Source organism: Mirounga leonina, unplaced genomic scaffold (genome assembly GCF_011800145.1).
Source record: "Mirounga leonina isolate KUSES-001 unplaced genomic scaffold, KU_Mleo_1.0 Mir_115, whole genome shotgun sequence".
Classification (NCBI taxonomy): Eukaryota; Metazoa; Chordata; class Mammalia; order Carnivora; family Phocidae; genus Mirounga; species Mirounga leonina.
The window spans coordinates 101,685,479-101,710,274 of NW_023270268.1; the positions used below are offsets into that span (position 1 = coordinate 101,685,479).

The following is a 24,796-nucleotide window of genomic DNA, read 5'->3' on the forward strand; positions in this document are numbered from 1 at the left end:
AAATGTAATTTCTAATTCTTTATTTTATAAGAAGAAATCTGATAAAATTAAAAATCACGGTTATTGTGATTCTAGTTAGAATAACATGTTAAAATAACCATGTAGTGAGGAACTCTCAGGTACATCTTAATCCCATAAGGAAGCAAGTTTAATTTATTTACTTTCAAGCTAAGTAAACTCTTGAAATCCAACATCTCATTTAGAGCCTAATAGGATCACACAAGAGTGTCTTTTTAAAGCATGGTCGTTGATCTCTATGTAATAGGAGTAACTGAATAAAGAAAGAGTATAAATGTAACTTCTAACACATACAGTTTTACAAAACTAAGTACAGGTCAAATTCTACTACAAACCAATATTACAGTAATCAGAATCCTGGGTTATTAGAGAGTCAATGATCTCCTGATTTGGGGAAGAATTAAGTAGGTGAAAGTTGGCCTCTTAGTCTTGTGCCATGTATTACCAGCCTTGATTTTATGAGGATATACTGTGCCAAATCAATTATACAAATTTTACAAGCAACATTCTGAAATGTCAGATAAAGTTTTGAAGGTTTTTTTTCTTTATATGAATAGCATTTTGAATTTAGATTTTTGTGGTAAAATATACTGACCTAAAGTAATGTTTGAGTGCTTTTTAAGAATTCTTCTCTAGATCATTTGGCCTTTGTGTCTAGTATTTCACAAACTCTAAGTATTTCAGAGGTATCAAGTGGGAAATACAGGTTTTGGGTCAATTCTTTATTCAGCTTTACTTAAGAAAAATAAAATTATACATTGATTTGAGAAAATAAGGGGCTAATGAATAAAGAGATGTTTTTCATGCCTCAGAAATAAAAATAATCTGGTCATGAATGAGGTTTCTCACAGGCTCACTATCCTCCATCAGAAGAGGTTGACTCCTGCATTGTGGTAGATTGCATTCTTTCTCAACTCCTGACTCTACCAAAACCAAATTTGATTTGGCCAAAACCATTATCTTTCACTCAACACAGGCTGTTTAGGACCATTTAGAGAATTCAACATTGTGTTTGAGGGAAAATGAGTTTTTTTCAGATCAATGTGCTTTACTGATCACTGTTAGATTAATTTTTAAGTAGCATAGAGATGTGGGAAATAAGTAATAAAGGGCCTCCATTATTTAAATCCATTATAAAGTTCTTGAAAATGACCTTGTGTTAGTAGTAAATAAGTCCCATATTTATTTAGCACTGGATCAAATGTTTGTTTTGCTTTCTTTTCTCACAAATTCAGTTTATTCCTTGTATGCTTCCTGGCAGGTAATTGCAAAAAAAAGTAAATCTCCTTTTCTGTTCTTTTTGCATATTATAGTATGTATGCTTTGATGAGATCCTCTCATATACTAATATTTTATTTTATATTCTCCCTAATGTTGTAATTAGGTTTTTATTGCTGGGCTAGCTTATCCTTTTTTCTGGCACCACTTGTTACTGTTGACAGTTTTCAAAGAATGCAAACAAATTTTAATATTAGCTTAAACAAATTATCATTGGGAAAATACATATGTTGCCAAAAATACAAATAATATGTTCCACAACTGAATGTGAAGGACTTCTATCATATGTTACCTTGAGTGGACCATATTAGTAGTTCCTTTTTTAGGGTTGGTTATAGAGATTGCTCCTGGTCATTACTTCTAGCGTGTGATATACCCAGCGACCAACTCAGATCTGCCCTAACTTGGAATAATGTGTCTAAACACACAGTCAGAAGTTCTGCCAAGAAAGTCAATAAATTCAGCCAAATCCTGGGTCATTCCATTCTAGTTAATGCCTCAGTTATGACCAAGTGAGTAAAGCTCTGGAGTCAGTTCCTTAAAAGGGCAGTCTGAGGACAGCTAAATTAGAGTAGATACCACTGCCACCTAATAAAATCATCTATGAGTATTACTAGTGCACTGTGACTGTATATCTTGCACTTTTTGTTCTTTCCCTCCTTTTTTTCTCTTTATATCTCTTTCCCTTTCTTCTTGTGTGTTTTTATGTCTTTTTTATTGTTTTTTGTTAGACCAACAGTTGGTGCCTACAAGTGTTACATCAGTACTCTGGTGAAATTTAGAACTAAGAGCAAACATCTGTGATTATAATCAGACTAGACTTAAATCTGTAACTGGTCAAGAATTATCCTAATCTGAGGGGTTTTTTTTAAGATTTTATTTATTTATTTGACAGAAAGAGAGCGCGCATGCACAAGCAGGGGGAGCAGCAGGGAGAGGGAGAGGGAAAGCAGGCTCCCCCGCTGAGCAGGGAGCCTGACTCAGGGCTAGATCCCAGGACTCTGGGATCATGACCTGAGCCGAACGAAGGCAGATGCTTAACCGACTGAGCCACCCAGGCACCCCTCTCTGAGTCTTTTTTAAAATGCACTTCTGTTTTTTAATTATAAAAATAATATGGAAGCAATTCAAGGGGAAGAGGGATGGGCAGTATGCTATGAATTAGAAGCTAGTGATCCCACATTTAGTTTCACTATCAATTCCTGATCTATTGGGCCAGAGTTTCAGAAACCTAGTGGAACTGTGGTAGCCACAAAGATCAAGGGAAGGTAGAGCCTATCTCACACATCTTCCCTTGGTACCCAGAATTCACATTTCTACCATTTATTAGATGTGTGATCCAGTGCAAGCTACTAAACCTCTCTGTCCCTCCTTCTCCGAATCTGTAAAATGGGACTAATTATATTACTTACCTTACACAGTTGTTGTAAAGCACCAACAACAGTGTCTGAGACATAATTAATGCCTAATAAATAAATGTTAATTATTGTTAAATTACAGTATTGTTATTATAATATTATTATGTTCTATCATGGCCCTCTTATATTCAGTGCCTATATCAGTATTCAGGAAGAGTTTACAAAATTTCTGTACTAATACTTCCATCATTTAAGGGAATATTTTAAAACGTCAGCATTATAGTCTTACATGGGAATAGAATCAGACTCACATAAGGAATCAGGCTCAAAGTATTCACTTTGGTAAATCTTTCCAGTTTTTTTTCCCTAGTAAAGGTATATATGATGTGGTAATAATAACTGACATTCACTGTTTACTATGTGCCAAGTGCAGTTCTTAACACACTTCACATATTATTAATTCACTTCATCATTTCCACTGCCCTGTTAGATACAGCTACCTTTTATTGCAGGGGTGGAGACTGAAACACAGTGAAGTGAAGTAACTTGCTTTTGCCTAGCAAGTGACAGATATTTGAACCTACAACCCAGGTTCTTACCTATTCCATTAGTGACAATATCCCATACTGGTTAAAAGCACAAATTCTGAATCCCGGTTGCTTGAGTACAAATCCTGGCTGTAATACTTGCTAGCTGTTGGACCCTGTGTGCAAGTTTCAACCACTCTGTCTCAGTTTCCTCATCTGTACAATGGAGTTCATTATAAAACCTACCTCAAAGAGTTATTAAAGGGATTAAATGAATTGACTTATCTTAAGCACTTAGAATGGTGCCAGAAGAATCACTTAATATATGTTGACTACTATTTCTGTGTGCTTTTATGTGTATACAGTTGAGATTACACCTCTGTTTTTAAAAATATAGTAGTACATCATGAGCAGTTCCACACATCCTTAAAACTTACAAGCCATAACTTTAGCTGAGTGGTACATAGCAGAGATGGCTTAGCCAAGCTCAGCAGGTTGGGTCAAACCAGGAGGTCTAAGATCTTGGTGGAAAAATGGCTGGCCGGACAGAGTCATGCAACAATTGATGGTTAGAATATGGGCAAGCATAAGGACCCTAAGATCTGAGAATACAGACCAATAGCAAGAAATGAAACCCGCCAGTGAGTCATTTTAGAGAAACAAGTGGTTATGGAGGGTGGAAGTACTTGGTGACATTTATTGAAAGATAATATTTTCCTTCATGATTGAAATATCTTTAATTCCATAATAGTAATTTTTTAAAACTTTTAAGTGAACCAGTTGACAATTGCTGGCTGGAATAATAATGGTAGTTGAGACTGAGCTGCCAAAGAATTCTGTTCCATAATTTCTGAGGAAATAAAAGACATGGTTGCACATTCATATAGATTTCACTTTCTGTATTTTTTATTAATTTTGAATCACTAAATAATGCTGTTTCTCGAAGAAAATTAATCTATCTTTTTTAGTTTTCTTTTTATTATTAAAAAAACAAGCCTACATTTGACTTTGTGGAAATAAAGGATATCACCTAAATGAGAACAAAGACTATGTATTTAGAGCTTGCTATAGCGAGGGAGTTAGCCACCATCATCTGCATTTGGCAGAGACTTAAAGGCAGGCAGGAGTATTTAAACGATTTATAGTAGGAGAAAGAGAAGCCTTCAGCAATGTTCAGTTATGACTGGAGATTTGGAGGCAGGCTAACGAGAAGCAGGGCCTCCTATGTGTCTGGTTCGGAAAGGATATGTGGCTTTGTCTGGCTGGTTGTACACTGGAAGCAGGTGGGTGAGGAGAAAAACTGGGGAAGCCAGCAGTTACTAAGTCCTGACCATTTTTTGGCCAATTTCACTCAGAGGTTATGGTTTGACTTCCTGAACTAGTTGCTGCAGATTGTGGGTCAGAATTTTTTTTTTTAAGATTTTATTTATTTATTTGTCAGAGAGAGAGAGCGCACAAGCAGGGGGAGTGGCAGGCGGAGGAAGAAACAGACTCCCTGTTGAGCAAGGAGCCTGATGTGGGACTTGATCCCAGGACCCTGGGATCGTGACCTGAGCCTAAGGCAGACGCTTAACGGACTGAGCCACCCAGGCGTCCCAATAGATCAGAATTCTATTTTATATAATGGCCTGGACATTGTTCTGCATTCGTATATTCAGTCTCTCAGCTTCATCCATTGAACCGAGGGAAAGTGGCTTCTTAAAATGATCAGTCTTATCAGTCTTTATCAGGAGAATGACTTTTTTTTTTCAAGTCAAGGGTTTTTATCATAATAGAAACCAAGTAAACATTAATAATATTTATCCCTGTTCTCCAGAAATAAGGAAGAGCAGAAAGTGTGAAATCAGTTTTCAACTAAACCTTACATAGACCCTTTTCCTCAATTATACAGTATTTATTCCTAAACAATTGTATATTATAATGATTTAATAGGAGGTGTTTAATGCAATGAACAAATGTTCTATCATGCTTTCATGCCCTGGATATTGTAATTAAAATTTTGATTAATGACTTAAATTGATTTTTTTCCAAATTATAATTAAATGTTTCCTGCTCTGTTGTTTTAAAAGATAGTTGGCTAAGTACACCCCCTTCATTCCTCCAAAATGTCTCCTACTCATTATGTAAATCTTCAGGTTCATTACAAGAATTTAGATAAAGAGATTATATATATATTTTAAAGGCTTTGGAAGTACTACAGCATGTGTTTCTAATTATTTCAAGCCTTTGATTCACTGAACTGCTTTTTTACATCCTTACCTATTTTTCAGTGTCTAACTTTCTCAGGGTGTAGTTGTAAAAAGAAGCCTAAACTTTAAATTTCAACTCCAAACTGGATTTTATTTTAACGTAAATAAACCATACAGGTATTGCCTTGGGTAATTCACAGCAAGAAACCTTTCTGCAAGAGTCATTGTGCTAAGGATGGAATCATTGCAATAGTCTTGAGCCCTTGGGCTCTCTAGTCACTGTGAGAGCTAAAAACTAAGAGGCAGAAGAGAGGCCTTTATTAATCAGCAGGTGGAATTCCATTTAAATGAACCTGGAGGGACCACAGAATTACTATATTAGATTTAAGTCTGTTCAAACTGGAAGCCAAATCCTGCAGAAAATGTACAATAGTAGGCTTTCTCTTTTTACTGTTATAGACAAATCTGTATCTGGAAGCAAGATGAGGGAGGGTATTTTTCTCATTCCAAAACAGTGCAGAGAGTAACTTGCTTTGACCTTCTGCCATTGCTGTGTTTGGATGCAGTATAAGAAGAATATTAATAAAATTTAGCTTTCTAAGTATTTCTGACCTGTAAGGATTTATGAATTGTTATAGTTTGGAAATAAAGAGCATTTCTTAAGACTTGTACTCTGGTTGTTGGATAGGCTATATTGATAGGATTCTTGCATCCATGAGCAAAAAGGTATAATATATTCTGTGGGCTAGGATATAAGAATACAGCTTATGTATATATTAGTCATTAAAATGTGATTCTGCCTGTTATTTGAATAATGGAGAAACTACATTTATAATTTTTTAAGATTTTCTGGTAGACAGACCTTTTGTTGAGAAATATTCACATAAATAAAAAAAATAAGGCACCAAAAAAAAAAAAATCAGCTTTCACAATTACCAGTAACAAATGTAAATACAGGTGGCAATAAGTTGGTCTCCATGAGGCTCCATGCAGGAGTAATAGCTCCAATTACTGTCACAAATGTTTGTAATTGTATCTATTGCTGCCAGACAATAAATGCTTTGTAATATAGTAAGGCCATAAATGTACATGCTGCTGTTGTTTAAACAAAATACAATTTTCGGCAAATTTATCCTTGAAACACCTGCTATAATCAAAAAGAGGTGAATGCTATCAAAATAAACTGCCTAAATTAACTAGACACACATACATTTTTAGAGCAGCCTGCATGATTACTCAACTGCTACGTTGTCTCAAAGAATGAGGGGAAATATTCACTGATGGACATTTACAGGCAAGCGTTCTTTAAAGGAGACTACAAAAAACAGAGTATTGCTTTGGATTTTTGTGTTATTTTTAAAGCATGGTGTTATTTTGTGGACTTAAAGTTTTATTCACTGTTTTTTGTTTTTTTTTTTCTTAAGCTGGTCAACTTTTTTTTTTTTTTTTTCCTTTTTAGCATATGGGTCATGGACAGAGATCAGGATTGTGGAAAAGAATAGTGTGCTTAAAATTATATATGTAAAACTACTGCAAAGGGGTGGAGAAAAACCCAGCCATCCTTAAGCAACTGAAACGATTTTTAGCTGCTTCTGTCTCAGTCTTGTTGAACATTCAGGATATTCTGTTTAAAGATAGTTGATGATGCCTTCCTTCCTGTTTACCCTGAGTGTGATAATGTTTCCACTGGATCGGGGAAAGGTTTCATTTATCACAGATCGAAATAGGAGAACAAGTGTTTTTGCTTTAGAGATTACCATCAACTCTAAGTAAAGAGCATCTACAGTGGTAGCAGATTTTAAGGAAATAACCAATAAAGAGCGCATGTTATAGAAACACTACAGAGGGAAGTTACTAATGCCTCACAGCAGATATACCTCAAATAGACACTTGTGATTGAGAGCAGTGAATTAATATATATTGATTATAATTAAAATTTCTAGACTGCCTAAATATTTCATTATTGCAAAGTATGATTTAATGTTTCCTTTAAATCACTTAATGTAAAAGTATGAATTGAAACAGAAACCATTTGTCATATGGACCTTCCTATGAAATGTACTCTTTAATTGGTTTGATTCATTTTTCCAATCAATGATATTAGAGTAATTCTCACTATCACTGTTTTATTATTAAATTTCTTAATATGTGGACAGATTTTACTCCCATAGCCTTTATGCCATTATATTCGATTGTTTCCTTATGCCAAGGTAATGACTTATGTTTCTTGGTTCTTCAAATATGCAGATGGCTCTATTTATTTTTTCAGGTTTTGTTTTGTTTTGTTTTGTTTTTTGAGTATTGTATGAGATCAAGGTTTTGTTTAGTAGATTCTTGAAGTTGAGCAGGACTGTCAAGGCTCTCTCTTCCGGCTATGCATCGTGGTTACTCAGCATCCTGTGAAATAATTACATTCTCACTTGGCCTAAGAGTGCCCCTGCCTTCACAGAAGGGCCCCCACCCACTCCCCGTCTGCCTTGCCCGATCACTTCTCTGAGCTTGTAACTCCTTCTAAAGTCTAGAAACCCTCACTCGGGAGATTTCTGTGGCCATATAAAAGGGATGTGGATGGAGTAAGCACGAATAATAAGTCAGAGTCAACATATGAAAACACTTTAGTAACAGATGGTAGTCAGTAAAGGTCATCTTTTTGTTTTGTTGTTTTGTTTTAAAGATTTTATTTATCTGACAGAGAGAGACAGCGAGAGAGGGAACACAAGCAAGGGGAGTGGGAGAGGGAGAAGCAGGCCTCCCGCTGAGCAGGGAGCCCAATGCGGGGCTTGATCCCAGGACCCTGAGATCATGACCTGAGCCGAAGGCAGATGCTTAACGACTGAGCCGCCCAGGCGCCCCAGTAAAGGTCATCTTTGAGCACACAATTAGAAATGTAATTCTTTAACTAACAAGGTATTTTATTTAGAGATTATGGATCTCCAGTTTCAATTCAGCTACAGGCAGGTGTGAGAATACTAGAGATTGTTATGATAGTCTTTTTTTTTTTTTTTTAAAGATTTTGTTTATTTGACAGAGAGACACAGCAAGAGAGGGAACACAAGCAGAGGGAGTGGGAGAGGGAGAAGCAGGCTTCCCGCGGAGCAGGGAGCCCGATGCGGGGCTCGATCCCAGGACCCTGGGATCATGACCTGAGCCGAAGGCAGACGCTCAACGACTGAGCCACCCAGGCGCCCCGTTATGATAGTCTTTGCTTACCCTCTGTGCACACTGTCTTCTTCTCTACAACAAGGGGAATATCTAGAAAGCAAGAACTTTCCTGAGGAAACTCGAATTTCCAGCACTAGTGGATTCCCATACTCCCTGCAACAAATATACACATACAACATATACCACACACATACATACTCAGCCCCTCTTAAGTCGTATATTTAGTTCTTTGAACGCTTACAAAGAAAAATCCTGTTTTCACACAACAAGTGTGTACCACAGAAGACTTTAAGCTGCTGGCAATGAAAGAAAAAGGTCACATTAAAAAATTCAGAAAGCCACATTCTGTAATTACCTCACAACCTGATGGGCATTTTTCATTCAGAAAGTAATTCAATCTCATGAAAAAAATACTTGATGGACAATCTCTCTCACCTCTCTTCTCTTTCTCTCTCTCACACACACACACACAAACGTGCACAAATGTGAGCCATGGTGAAGCTACAAATTAACAAGTAGAACAAGAAGAAGAGATTGCAAAACCGCTTGTGCAAAGTGGCAAAAAGAGAATATAGATAATGTTCTATTATTAGGGAAAGGAGTGTTGTGGGTGGAGGAGAGAAATCCGCTGCTCTTCTCCTTGCATTGAAAGCATGATGAATTATCGACCTGTCCCAGCAACATTTGCTACAGTGAACTTAAGACATGCAGCCACTTCTATCAAGCTGTCTTCTCTGCTTTTTTCACTTAACCTGATTCCCTGCCATCAGATTTCCGAAGAATTTTATCATTGACCATGGATGGGGCATTAAACATGTTACACGAACATCAGTATTCCACACTGAAATCTTGAGACTGATCACTTTTGGACTGCCGCTCACATTTGGCCCTACCTCTCTACCACTGCAGCTGTAGTTATAATTTTAATAACTAAGTCTCTCTCCCTGTGGCTGAAACAGAGATGAACTGCCCAGATCCCCTTACAGTCAAGGACTTGCTGCCCAGCCACAGAGTGTGGTCAACAGACAACCCCTAGCTGTCTGCTCCTTTGATGGCAGAGAGCTTCCTAGCCCAGGACATGCCCTTCCAGAGTAGCCCACATCTGGACTTATGTGAATTGTTTAAAGTATTATAAATAATACTGCTTTGAAAATTCTTGTAAATGTCTTTTGGTGAACATCTGAACACATTTCTACCGGAATTTCTACTAGGGTGGAATTGCTAGGTCTTAGGGTCTTATGTTCAGCTTTAGCAGACCCTGCCAAATAGTGTTTGAAGGTGGTTATACAAATTTATACTCCTCCCAGCAGGGTATGAAAGTTCCAGTTGCTCCGCATCTTTATCAACATTAAGTATTGAATCTTTTTAAGTTTTGTCATAATAGATATGTTATGGTCTCATTGCCATTTTAATTTGCATTTCCCTGACGACTGCTGAAGTTGAACCCCTTTTCATATGTTTGACATTTGGATATCCTCTTGTCTTTTGCTATTGGGTTATCTGCGTTTTCTTTTGATTTATAGAAATTATTTTTATATACTCCGGATATGAGTCCTTTGTCAGGTATATGTATTGCAAATACGTACTCTTTAGCTTTTCTTTTCACTCTTATTGGCATATTATGATAAACAATTTATTTTTAATTTTAATATACTCAAATGATCTTTTTTGGGGAAAAGGGAATATGGCTAATATTTATGTTTTATTTAAGAATCATTGCTTACCCCAGTGCTATGAAGTTATTCTCCTATGTTTTCTTTTTGAAGCTTTATTGCTTTACTTTTTGTATTGAGTTCTGTGATTCATCTAGCATTGATTCTTATGTATGGTGTGAGGTAGAACTCAAGATTTATTTGGTATACATACGTGTGTGTGTGTGTATGCAGCTGACCCAGTTTATTGAAAAGGTTATCTTTTCACCAGTGCACCGCTTTGTCATAAAAAATGAGCATGTATGTGTGGGTCTGTATTTGGACACTCTGTTTTATTGCACTAGTCTATTTGTTGTTCTTTCATACTACTGAAAATGGTATCTTTTTAGATTTTATTTTCTGTCTATTGCTGGTATATAAAAATAATTATGGGGGCACCTGGTGGCTCAGTCGGTTGAGCATCTGACTCTTGATTTTAGTTCAGGTCATGATCTCAGGGTCATAGGATCGAACCCCGCATTGGGTTCTGTGCTGGAGATTCTCTCTCTCTCTCTCTCCTTCAAATACATAAAATCTTAAAAAATATACAGTTCTGTGTATATACAAACACACGTCTCCAGGAAACATGCTAAATTCACTTATTCATTCTAACAATAGGCCTATAGGTTGTTTTGCATTCTCGGTGTATATAATTATATCATCTGCAAATAACATCAATCTTCTTTCTTTACAAGCCTTATCCCTTTTATTTCTTTTATGTTGCCTTATATAGTGGTTAAGAACTCTATATTGGATATAAGTGGTATTAGCAGGGAGAAAGCTGTCAATATTTCAATTTTACCATTAAGTATGATGTTAACTTTTTGACTTTTATAAATATCCTTTACTAGGTTAAGGAGCTTCCTTTTTGTTCCTAGTTTGCTAAGAATTACTACGAATGGATGTTACATTTTTTTCAAATGATTTTTTTTCTTCATCTATTAAGAGGATCATATGATTTGTTTCCTCTTTTTTTTCCTCTCTTGCTATGGTGGATTATATTGATTGATTTTTGAGTATTAAACTAAGCTTGCATTTTGGAATAAATGCAACTTAATCGTGATATATTATCCTTTTTATATATTACTGGATTCGATTTGCTGGTATTTTGTTGAGAATTTTTATATCTATGTTTACAAAAGATACTGATTTGTAATTTTTCTTGTTTTTTAGGTGTCTTTTTCAGGTTTTAGTGTAATGCTATCTAGGCCTCATAAAACAAGTTGGCAATTGCTCTCCTTTTTTTTTTTTTTCTTTTCTGTTCTCTGGTATTTGTATAAAGTTGTTGTTATTCCTTAAATATTTGAGAAAAATTCACCGATGAAGCCATCTGGGTCTGGCTATTTCTTTGTGAGAAAGTTTTTAATTGCATGTGTTTATCCTAAAATTTTTAAATTCATTTTTTTAATTATACAATTGATATATAAATATATTCTTGGAAATATTCAAATATTACAGATGAAACTAAAGTCTCCTTTAACCATTACCCCCTTAAAATGTTTAGTTATACTTCACTGCATTTCATCAGGGAAATGATAAGTCATGATATCGTGGTCTCTGCCAGTTTACGCTCTACTGCTGACTTGCCTGTAAGCTTGGGCAGTCTACTTTAAAGGAGCTACGTCTCAATTTCCTCATCTAATGAGAGTTTTTAAAAGAATTGTATGTGATGATGTTTGGATAGAGCTTAACATAGTGCCTGACACATACTAGACATTCCTTGAATGTTCACATTGAAGCTATCATTAGATGTAAGAGGATCTCAGAATGGATGTGACTATTGGGGAACTACTCTATACCAAGGAAGGAAATAGAAAAGGTTTCTAAGTAGCCAAAATAGAAATCACAAAAAACTATGTACTAAAGCTCATGCATTTTATTTATAGGAGAGTCTGATAAATCCTTCTTTGGAACTTACATATAGTTGTTTCAGAGATGATTCTAACAAGGTTGGTAAAACAGACTGTTCATCCACAGCAGATTAGAAGCAGCAAACCTCCTGTAGCATCTAAGCTTTAGCAAAACAACTGAGCTAAGAAACATTTATTTAATGTGCAAACTCGCATTGAAAATCGTCAGTTTCTTGTATTCCTTATTAAAATTGGGTGACAAAGCAAGGAAATGAAAGAAGCAGGTCGGTGTAATGGAAGATCTGTAAGTGAGAGAAAGGACATTTGGCTTTTTGTAATTGACGTGGTAAAAAATCATACCACCTCAATTTGTTACCCAATCGGTGAAATGGAGGCACAAGATTTCCTCCCCAGAGTAATCTTGAAAACCCACAGAGAAAGTGAATTCAGGGGTAGAACAGAGGCCTGATAAGAAAAATGCAGTGAGACCCCTTAAATGCAGGGAGCCCATAAAAACCCTCGTAAATATTGTCATATTCACTAAAGCACAACTGCAAAAACAGAACATTAAATTAAGATTCCATTAGTAATTATTCATGACACAGTTGGGGGAGAACCAGTAAGAATAGAGGGAAAAGGGAGGGTAGATGGCAGAAGTAACATTTTTGTGATAGAGAGCAATTCAAATTACATCCGAGCCTTGGGGCCCTGCTCCCACTCTTGGGGGCTGGAGCAAAGGTGCCACTAGATCCACGGACTATGAGACTCAGCTGTGCTCTGGCAGGGACTTTTCCTGAGCCCAGAAAAAAACATCCCCGCATACACCAATGTGCCTTCCTCAGCTTTGTTCTCTCAAGAGTCCTTTGGCTCTCCTCCTCTCCACACATAAAGAAGCTCAAACTTGGGGGAAAAAACCGAGAGTTTGACATTTTACAAGTTGTAAATTAGTGAAACGTATACACAGATAAAAGTTCCATTTGCCATCCCCAGCTTGTGTTTCGGTCTCTCTCTCCGCAGCAGTTTCAGAGAGGACCTTGAAGCATTGAGTTGGAGATCCGGACAAACCAAGTGTCTCTGCATCATATGTAAAGTTAATCATTCAGGGGTTGTGCTGTTGAAGTAAAACCCAGAGCTCCATGTAGTCTTGCTGGTCACCCTAACAGCTGCAGCTGGATCTCCTACATTTTGACGTTATGGTATGCTGTGAATCACCATCTGCAGATATGCATCGCAATTCTTCAGTTTTTGAAAGGGGGAGAGATATACTTTGGCACTAAAGAATTTGGAGTGGGGAGGAGTACCTTTGCTGGCCACCTCAAAAGTGACAGAATTATATGAGATTTTGTATGAAAGGATTTTTAAAAATAGAAAGTCTAAAGAAGATATACTGCATCATTATTAGTCTTCTCATTTCCTCGGAGAGAGGAAATGTGCTGGATTAGTGAAAAACTCAACTGCAATAGAGAGGAGAAATGAGCTTAATGAACACACTTAGAGCACTTTGGAACAGGTGACCAGTAAACTCCAGAGGCCCGTGTGGTCTCACTTGATATGTAACAAAAAAAAATTTTGGTTTACCTTAGATACTCTGCAGTATTTCATTTTATCATAAAGAAAAGCAGTCTATAGTATGTGGAAAATGCACTGGTTTGGGAGTGCTTTCCATTTTCCAGACATGAAACTTGAGAAAGGTCATTTAACTTACTTGATTTTTCGTTTTCCTCCTATACAATCTGTATACATAGTCAGTTTTTCTGTATTGAAAACAAGCCCAAATCACAGTGGTTTATAATCGTAATAACAACACATTTACCCTCACTCAGGACACAGGTCTGCTGATGTGTGATTTAGGGGCAGCTCTACTCCTGCTGTGTTCCATGTTTCTTAGTCCCAGAGTCAGGCCGAAAGTATAACCCCGATGTGGGGCATGCCTATTATCATGGCTGAGAGAAAGGGAAAGCGGGCTGATGGATGCCTCTTACAGCGTGTGCACAGGCCTGGCCTAGGCCATGCCCACTGCTATTCCACTGGCCAGAGAGAATCACATGGCCAAGGCCAGCATCACTGGGGCAGGGAAGTATACTCCTCCCACAGCTGGCCTGCAAATCACATAACCCTCTTACAGGGAAGGGTAGAAGTGAAAAAGAAGGGCTGAGAAATCGACTTAGCACTCCAAACCTTTGTGAGTCTCTAATAAGGAAAGGTGTATAAAAGTGTGTTGTAACCTAATGGATTCTCTACCAATATAAGGATTGCTAGCATTGTTGGACAGTTCCTTTTACTGTTTTATTTTGGGGATCAAGTCCTTCATCACTTCTTCATTCTTACCACAAACCTTTGTAAACTTTTTAACCATCTCCATTGTAGTTTTTTAAAAGCTATGTATTTTGCCTTTTTACATTCATGTTTTTAAAATGTTACAAGTATGATCACTTATATTTTCTGCTGTAACTGTATTAAATGCCTTTCAAGAACTACTTGGGCATCCAGGAGGTTTTTGACTTTTTTTCCCCCTGATGATTAAAGTGATGATTAAAAATTGTCTTGTAGGAAATTTGGAAAATTTTGGAAGGATAAGAAATTCTAAACATCGGTATCCAAATTCCTGGCTTAATATATGCATACACATACAAATATACACAAATACTAGTTTTTACTCAATTGGACCAATAATAGTGTATTCCTTGGGGAATGTTTTTCCACTTTACTATATGTTGTTCACGTGCATTTTTGCTGGGTAAGTTTTTATTGAAAACATGAATTTAACCTTTCGATAGGCAATACATATATATTATAAAGCCCAGTAATAAAACACACACTCATGAACCCACTCCTCAAGTTGAGAACTAGACCATTACGTGCCCTTGAAATTACCTGTGTAATTCTGCTGCTGCCCTTGGCCTCCCGTGGGGAACCACTGTCCTCACGTTTGCATGTTATGTATTGTCATTAGCTGCTGCTGCTGCTTCCTCTTCCTCCACTTCTTCCTCTTCCTCTCCCCCCTCCTCCTCCTCTTCCTCTTCCTTTTTTGTTTTAGTGTTTTCGTATATGTGTATATCGCCAAACAACGTATCATTGAGCTGTGCTTCATTGTGAGCTTTATAAAAATGGTATCATACTGCATTATTTTTAGTAGTGAAATGGATGTTACAAAATTCGTTTAAACTGTCCTCTACTGTTAAATATTTAGAGAGTTAAATATTTACAGAGATGTTTTACCAAGAACTTGTACATTCGTCTTTGTGTGTATCCCCAAATGTTTCCTTGAGAATAACTTCTAGAGGTGAAATTGCTGGGTTAAAAGGTTAGAACGTTTTTAAGCCTTTTTTTTTTTTTTTTTATAACTGTACATCAGGAAATGTGTCCATCTAGATTTTAATTAAACAAACATTCAGGTTTATGTGGCAGATAATTATAAATCATTATTAGCTTTCCACTTTAAAAGGCAATAAGAATACATAAATATGTCCCAGTGGGTTATCATATTAAAAAGTTCCAAACTAAATTCCTCAGTATTTCTGGCTCCCTGAAATCTGTTCTTCTCACACTGATAATACTAATATCTTAGTTCCTAAGGCTAGAAACCTTAAAGACAACTTCTCTCTGCTACCCCACCTCCACTTCAGCCAGCCCGCACTTGCCCTTAGTCCTCAAGTCCTGCGAGTTCTGTGTCCCCGATGTCCCTTGAGCCCATGCCTTCTCTTTCATTCTCACAGGCACTGCTCTACCGCAAACCCTGCTCATGTACCACGCGGACCATTACACAGCCTCGTAACTGGTTGCCTACCTGCCTTCAGTCTCTTGCCTTTCTAATTCTTTCTGGCCTTCTAGTCCTTCTCTGTTAACTTTCTCAAAACACAAATTTATCCTAAAACTGAAACCAAAAATCTTGAATAGCTCTCCATTGTCCACATGATAAAATGCACATTCCTCAGTGAAAGCCCTCCGTCTAACTTAACCTACCTCTCCAGCTTTGCTTCTTCATGATTCATCCTCTCCACCCCACCCCTCCCCGCCCTGCCCCACCCCACCCTACCCCACCCCAAAAACTTTGTGTTTTATATTCCAGCCAGCCTGGGCTCTTGTTCCCTATATATTTTCCGGTTTTTTTTTGTTCCTGTTACTCCCTCAGCCTAAAATACCCTTCCTCTCCCACTCCTTTCCAGCCTGTTGAAATGCCACTCATGCTTCAAGCTTGCACTGCCGTGCCAGTTCCTCCGAGTTTAACATCAATGTAAGTTATCATAGTTATACGTAGATGAGTCAGGCATGTTTAATTCTCTAGAAATATTTTTATCAGAACATGAAAAAGTAGAGTTTTTACATTTGCTGGGTAAAGGATAATGCTGGGTAGAAAAAAGCAGAACACAAACTATATTAAAACACCGATTACTATAAATAAAAGGATATCTATATAAAGTATATGTATATATAATGTGTGTGTTTATACATGCATATATCTACAGACACAGAGACTGTAGAAATACTTGGTGTTTATTAAGCTTATAAAATTTTTTTTGGAATCAGGCTGAACGAGTACTGTTTTGGAAAAATTACTAATATAATGATACCTATTACGTTCATTTTCTTTCATAAAGATGCTTGCTTGGGCTTAAACAGGTTTCCATTTTGAGGCTTAACCATATTTGGTCCAGTTGCAGCAGGCCAGCCAGTCACCTCTCCTCCCCGTTCCAGTGTTGACTGGCTGAGTTGGAGAGGCCTATTTCCTTGCCAAACCTGTCTAGTCATAGTCACAGGTGATGCACAGTCCCCTCAACTGTAAAATGAAAATGTTGCACCAGATGACTGTTAAATGGATGAGTAGATGATCTTTAAGGTCCTTCCCAGCTCTCATATTCTGAGATATTTTTTGCTCATGAGACAGGAAAAATGCTTATGGACAAAGGGAAGTGCTGATTTGTTCTCTGCTCTAGCACCTTCCCTGGTGTCAAGTAGCAGGTTGCTCCTTTTATTAACTCTGACCTGCCAGAATCTATTCTGTGGGAATTAATACGTTTGGCTTCTGATCCAGGTGCACCACTACCAGAGTGGCTTTGAGTGTGCCCCTTTCTGTCACTGGGCCTCTTTTTGCTTATCTGTGAAATGATAAAGGTGAGACTAGATGCTCTTTGAGGTTCTTTAATATATTGTAATTTTATCATTGGTATGTGTGATGTACCCCAGGATTTTTTTCCCCTGTAGTCACTAGCCCATGTTTCAAAGTTAAGAAATCGGTAGAAGAGGACAATTCACAGTATATTTTTCTCTTCACAGAATAGTGTAGATAGCAAAGTAGAGCATCAGGGTATGCAAACAGATATGTATAATTGAGGAGTATCCTGCTTCCATCACTTCAACTTACCATAATATTTTTTCTCATCGTGGGTATTTCTCCAGTCTTAAAATTGTTACCTTTAGTAATGTAAACCAAAAGATTTTGAAGATATCTTGTAAGAAATTAAAATGTTGGCATAGATTTCAAATATGCACACTGATTTGGGTCAGCCTAATAGTAATGCGATATATCTCAAAATATATGAACTCTAATAATCCATATAGATTTCCTTTTTTAAGAAGGAGACATCTTCCGAAAAAAAGGGCCCCATCTTAATTTTCAGGGGACAAACTAATACTTGATATATGATACTTGATTTCAGAGTTGCTTCTGGCGATTGTTACTATTTAAACAAGTATTTCTTTTCTAGTAATTAGATTTTTTTTTTTTCATTTTGATGGGTAGTCATAAATATTAACCACCAGCAGTGCAGGAATAATTTATATTCAAATTGTCAGACATCACTCTGTGAACACATAAAATAATTTACATTTATTTAGAACCTTTAATCCTAAAGTGCTCTATACATATTTCTTTATAATCTGATTGCAAGCTATATATAGGACTTTCCTACCTGAAATAGGGCAGCAACCAAAGTAATTAAAATAAAGGATACAACTTCAAAAAAGTAGAGGAAAGAAGGAAATGTATATTTTACTTGTTCCTATATGCTCTTATGCCTATAGGATTGGAGAATCCACGTTGACCAAATGCACCAACACAAAAGTGGAATAGAATCTGCTCTAAAGGAGACCAAGGTATGTGAATTACTTCAGGTGAATCAATGTACATTTACCCATCTGTTGAACACCTGTTAAAGGAGAACATTAAAAAAAAAAAGATGCAATCCTTGCCTTTGAGGAACTTACAGATTGAATGTACCATATTATATTTCAACAGCCCTAACACTTTAACTAAAGAAGGGTAACTTTCTAATCAAAGCAGTATAATATATACCTAATATATAGAGAGATATATATCTCTAATATACATACTATACAGTTGTATAGTATGTATATGTATACAAATTATACAATATATAAATTGTATACATTATGTATATTGTATAATATATATACAGTTGTATATATACATATGTATATTGTTTAATATATATGCAATATATATATAATTATACAATATATTCAGAAAGGAAGTAATGAAATATTTCTCTAATATATATATAGATAGATAATCTAATGTATCTATATATATTATGTTTCTCTAATATATTACATGTTACATATTAGAGAAACATTTCATCATTCTTTTCTTTCTGAATCCCCAGGGATAAAAGAGTACCAGGCCAGCAAGGCTTAGAACCTACAACTTCCCCAAGCTTGCTGCTCTGACAGAAATAAGGACTTTTTGGAGGATGCCACAAGGAAGCAAAGTTGGAATGAGAAGTTACAGGTCCCAGGCTAGAGCTATAAATTTAATGACTTACCTCCAACGGGAATATTCTAGTCATCTTTGAACTGTGCTACAAGAAAGTCATGTTATTCTGTTACCTACTTTGATTCCGAACTTTATATAAAGCAAATTCCACTCATATACAATTTGGATATGCATAAGGACTAATGAATTGACTAACACTACCAGGTGCTTTTTTTATTTTAACATTCTGCCAAGTGTGACTAAAATATTTCTCATTACAGACTTCTTTTGCTATTGAAAATTTCAAGCTATCTTCTTTTTCACAAGTGGTTGAGAATTTGTGGGATGAATTGAAGGAGATTTAGTCCGTTTTAGACTATTTTTGAAAAATATATTTGTGAATTCTTTTACCTACTAAAATCCTATGGAATTTCTAGGGATTTTTGGATAAACTTCATAATGAAATTAGTAGGACTCTGGAAAAGATCGGCAGCCGAGAAAAGTACATCAACAACCAGCTTGAGCACTTGGTTCAAGAATATCGTGCAGCTCAAGCCCAACTGAGTGAGGTAACTTAGGAATGATATCCAGGGATTTATTTCAGTTAATGACCCTAATTCCCAAACATGACACAGCACTGTGCATTTGAGAATCATGAAGTGCTTTTCACAAACAGCAACACATGGATTCTCTGCCCACTTGAGGAAGCCACGTGAGGCGGTGGAACTTGCCATCTCCATGTTACATGTAATAGAAATTATCCTCTAGAAGTCTTGAAATGCATTTCTTCTTTTGATTTAAATAAATGAAGGCCTGTACTGTTGGGGAACATTGCTTAGAACAGGAACAGAGTGTCAGGACACCTGGTTTTGTTTCTAAGGCTGCTGTTAACTTACCCTATGAGTAGGAGGAAAAAGAATAGTATGCATTTACATGTGTCAGAGGGAAAAGACATCATGGCCTTAATGGCTTACAGCCCCATAATAAGGAATATGAAAGCAAGACACGTTCAAAGACAAGCAGTTTAATTAATTTAGTGCGCAAATTTTTTAATCCCTTCAAGGTTTTAGAATTTCAACAACAACAAAATAAAACCTTCAGCCTTTGAAAGCAGCAGTTCTTTGTACCCCAGTGGGGATCTCAAGGCTTTCCTTGGGAGTTATGCCCCCTCTCTCCTGACGCTGAGGAAGACTAGTGAGAACACTTGCAAATGTCACTTGAAGACTTTTTTTTTTCTTTTAGCGAACAAGGTTGCAAGAACAGAAAAAAATGGAAATAAACTTGAGACACCTCTGTACTTCCAGAAGTTCTCAAAGACCAAACAGAAAATAATCTTCACTTTTTTATTATGTCATTTATTTAACAAATTATTCTCTCATATACACATCTACTCATGGATGTTTTTACTCTCAAAATGCTGTAAAAGTCTCTGATGAAAACCACTGTGTATCTGTCAAACATTGATATTAAATAATTGTTAGATTAGTTCCCAAGAACATATTCCATACTGTCATACCCATTTGTTAATCCTTATTAATTACTCATCCTGATGCTCTATTATGATTGATTTTTTAGAACTGGTTTTCTCTGCATAGCATGCAAATTAGATCGACCAAGAGCTACTCTCCTAAACCGTGTAGGAACAGCTGAGGACAGTTTTTATTGTGAGCCATGCCCATGTGAGTTACACAGTCAGTATATGAAGGTTAAGGTAGTTTATCATTTTATAGTGCCTTCGTTTAAATACATGGTGCCTATTAGGGACATAAAACAGCTACAGTTAAATGTCACTTTCACAAATGTGTTCACAAATGAGGAGGGGGGGTTGTCATAAAATGATACGCAGAAACTGCAAACACAAAGAGGTCACATTTAAGTAATCTGCTTCTGTTTTGAATTTGTCATTAAACAAAATGTTTCCTCCCTTAGGCGAGGGAGCGCTACCAGCAGGGTAACGGCGGAGTGACGGAGAGGACCAGGCTCCTGTCTGAGGTACACGCTGTGCTCTTACTCTTTCTCTCAATGTGGGCTGAGCCCGGGCTGCGCCGAGCCGTGGGCGGCTCGATACAGCTACAGCCGGGCCTTGTTGACCTCAGTCACCGCTCCCCGGGGCTTTACGTGCTTTTCCCTAGGAGGCAGTCCCTAGTTTTCTTATCAATGAACCAATTATGTATGTATATACTGTTTGTGTCCACAAAATGCCTGAAGTTGTTTTATTAAATTCAACATAGAACCTGCTGATAATATTAGCACATTTATAACCTTCCTTAATCTTTTGAAAAACCTAATAATTATGATTAATATATAGAAGAGTAGGTAAAGCACTGGCTTAAATGTCTTATACAAATTTTAATGTTAGTCTGTAAGATGTAAGATTTGTTTTTCGTGATTGCTGCTGATGTATGTGAGCCTGAGTATTTCTCTGTCCACAAACTGGAAGTGGCTTGTAACCCTTTCCCTCTGGGAACTTCTGAAATATTTGCATATAGTGTTGTATTGATTTTCATCATCAGGCAAGAGGGTAAGATCTAATATATATTCCAATTTTTTACTGAAGAGCTGAGAGAAAAAAAAAAATCTTACAACAAGGTCAATAGCCAATGTACAAGATTATCTTCGGTAATTGTCCCAGACTTTTTCTATATAATAGAATTAAGCTTCTTTTATAGAGATTATTTGAGGCATAGTTATTTTAGAATACTGAAAGTTTAACTTCAGAAATATTTAGACCCTAACCCTGTGGTGCTTCTAGGCAAATAGAATGTTATGTAGAAGTAAAGTGCTCACTTACGTTAGGTAAATTAACACTTGAAGGGAGTCCAGGGGCCCATTTAGTTCTTCTGGAGGAGGTCGTTATCCCCAGTTGTAACATAGCAGGTGCCTAAAAAAAATTAATTTGCTTTACTTGGATGAGCACTTTATTCCCAAGGAAGTTTTTACTCACCAGTATGATAAAAATAAAGCCTACTAAGTTACGATAATTATGGCTTAGTTCTAGGTCATATAAAAATTTTTTGATTTTTCAAAGATAATATGCTAGGTTGGAATTTTGCTAATAGAGGCTGTAGTAGTATAATTTTGAGTGTGACGTAGAGTACAGACAGGAGCCAATGTGACAGCACAATATGCCTCTTGGAGTTCATGGTTTGGATAGAGCAGTTGGAATATTTTTATGTACAGCCATATGGTATAAACATTATTTTTAGCATCCTATAGAGGAAAAGATGGTTTCTCTTATAAAACTATAATATTATAGTTTCTCTTATAAAACTATAATATTAAGAAAGATACCTAGTAAGCCTTAGAAATCCAAAATCTTCTCAGGATGTGTATATGGTTTTAATTAATGACTCATTATTAAAGACTGGCATGGTTGGGGCGCCCAGGTGGCTCCATCGGTTGGGCGGCCTCCTCCTGATTTCGGCTCAGGTCATGATCAGAGGGTGGTGAGACGGAGCCCCGCATCAGGCGTGGAGTCTGCTTAAGATTCTCTCCCTCCTTGTCTGCCCCTCCCCACCCCCAGCCCCACTCGCCCTTCTCTAAAAAAACCAGAAAGGACTGGCACGGTAGCTGCTAGGAGGTAACTGCAAGGTTTGCGTGTCTGGGGCCTAAAACCACAACTTAGATCGGTTTTTTTTATTGTCATGTGACAGCCTGAGAACGTCATTTGGTGAAGTTTAATGTTAGGAGCACTCTCAGAAGACAAAAACCTTTGTGTATCTGCCTACTTTATCTTATTATTCAGATTATGTCCAGAACACTCCTAATATTTTTGTGTCCCTTTACAGATGTATTATATAAATTTTCGTACTACATCATTCAATAATTGTGAAAGTTTATTAAAATCCAGAGCTCATGAAAACTTTTTTTTTTTAAATTAAAGGTGACGGAAGAACTAGAGAAGGTAAAGCAAGAAATGGAAGAAAAAGGCAGCAGCATGACTGATGGTGGTGAGTACACGCTTCTCCCACGGGGAAAATGAGCAAGAGGAGAGTATTTCTCAAGAAATCTATTTAACAAAATACGATTAATAAATTGGGAGTCTGCTTTTTAAAATGAATTTGAGGAGAGGTAGGTACATGGTGCAAAAATGATGTCTGATAATCCATGTACTGTTTTCCTCATCAGTCAGCTGAGGAGAGTCATACTTTTTTTTACCCTTATTTAGGATTTTTTGATTCAAACTGAGTTGATTCAGAGATAGAGTGGGAAATACTTAAGTATACACTTTGTTATTCCAATTTTCAAAAAATAGTATTTTCTGTTTTCATCAAAGGAGCTTCATTATTCCATTTTATGTGCAAAAGAGCACTAAGTGTGTGCCCAAATGGCATGAAGACAGCGATGGGATGACCTTTGTTTTTCTTCCTCTCCCCACAGTGGGCCTGACTGGGCAGAGGGGTCAAATAGAGAAGAATTACTAATTCTCTAGTAATCATGCTCCATCGTGAGCTAGTTACTTTGGCAGGGCCCTGGTTTACTGTCTAAGGCCCTTCTGTGTTCTAGAAAGATTTTCCAGAGTTCTGATGATATATACTGAGTGATCGTTCAAAAGAGGGCATTTAGAGGTTTTGCAGTATGTTTGAATGAGCCCATTATCTCTACCTCTCAGGTAATTCTTTCTTCCTTCTTTTCTCACATTGTATCCCCTTTCCTTCAGACAAATATTCTAGCCCATAAAACTTATTAAAGACATCCTTAAATACCCCTTTAGTAACTCTTCCCCGAGAAAAGGAAGGAAATTCAACCTCAGTATCAAATGCTGCGTCATTTCCCATCCTAAATCTCAGGTGTTTAAAATACCACAGCAAAACTGTGTGAATGTCAGTATGTTGTTGGCTGTGTTTTTAACCCTATTTTTGGCTTAAGACAAAGTGAGGAGAATGTCATACAATTCTGTAATACACTGATACTCCAAATGAACATTTTTATTGCATGTTATTTTCATTCTGCAGCTCCCTTGGTAAAGATTAAACAGAGCTTAACAAAGCTGAAGCAAGAAACCGTTCAGATGGACATCAGAATTGGTGTTGTGGAACACACATTACTCCAATCAAAACTGAAGGAGAAGTCCAACATGACTAGGGACATGCATGCAACAATCATTCCAGAATCTGCAATAGGCTCTTATTAAAACATACTGTTTTTCATGCTTCTGATTAGTTGTTTTTTTGTATCAAAGTATATTTCATGTGGCAAGATTTCAAAACACAATTACACCTCTTAAAGCATGTTCAGTGGGTATTTTTTTTACATATATACACATACATATTGTATCATGGTGTTTATGGATGGTTAAAGCCTTTAAATTGAATCTACTATACAATAAAGTAATTAAAAACTCTCACTTTCAAAGAAGTTTTCACTAATCATTGCAGATGTTAAAACCCCCACCCGGTGGCATATTTTTCTTATTGTTCCTTGTGCAAGCCAGTGTGTACGACCCATGCTTTCTGCAGGGACTCCTGCTGCTGGGTCTCACAAGCGACACGGACCTTTGACACAAGCCTGGCACCTTCAGTTTGATCCACCTCCGCAGTGAGCACAGGTGCTTCTGCACCCGGCGGCAGCTAATGAGGGCTGGGGATTCTTTTTAAGAACCCAAACTACCTTTGCCTCAGCTTTATGGTTACCTAAAATTACATTTCTTTTAAAAAGCATACGAAAAAACTCCAGTGTCCTTATTAACATTTGAAGTTTATTATTTATCAGGAGTATTTCATGACCAGAATGATTTTATATCTTCTCTGATGTAAGGCCACCTAATAAACAAACAAACATTTCAGTCATGTTTGACTCTGTAGTGACAAAAAAGGCATAATTATATGTCTTAGTTCTACTTTTTTCTGTACTAAAGCAGCAGAATGGGAGATAGCAAGACATGTGAAGATCAGGCTCCTGGTTCTGGTGATCTTTACTTGCACATCGTACTGAGCAACTTTCTAGTCTGGGACTTCTAAATTGGTGAAATAAACAATATTAGAGTGAGCAGACTTAACAACTGGGGAAAC

General features: G+C 36.8%; 1 protein-coding gene and 1 long non-coding RNA gene across 2 annotated transcripts in view; one reads left to right on the forward strand and one right to left on the reverse strand.

Moving 5' to 3' along the window:
- IFT57 (intraflagellar transport 57) overlaps positions 1-24,140 on the forward strand; it is a 52,965-nt gene extending 28,825 nt beyond the window's left edge. Inside the window, exons 7-11 of the mRNA XM_035000216.1 lie at positions 18,095-18,166; positions 19,223-19,354; positions 20,715-20,777; positions 22,669-22,735; positions 23,741-24,140. Coding sequence (XP_034856107.1) covers positions 18,095-18,166; positions 19,223-19,354; positions 20,715-20,777; positions 22,669-22,735; positions 23,741-23,919 — 513 coding nt within the window. The 3' untranslated portion in view covers positions 23,920-24,140. The remainder of the gene's footprint in view (positions 1-18,094; positions 18,167-19,222; positions 19,355-20,714; positions 20,778-22,668; positions 22,736-23,740) is intronic.
- LOC118007130 overlaps positions 21,534-24,796 on the reverse strand; it is an 83,275-nt gene continuing 80,012 nt past the window's right edge. The window contains exon 3 of the long non-coding RNA XR_004678272.1: positions 21,534-21,666. This is a non-coding gene — a long non-coding RNA (uncharacterized LOC118007130). The remainder of the gene's footprint in view (positions 21,667-24,796) is intronic.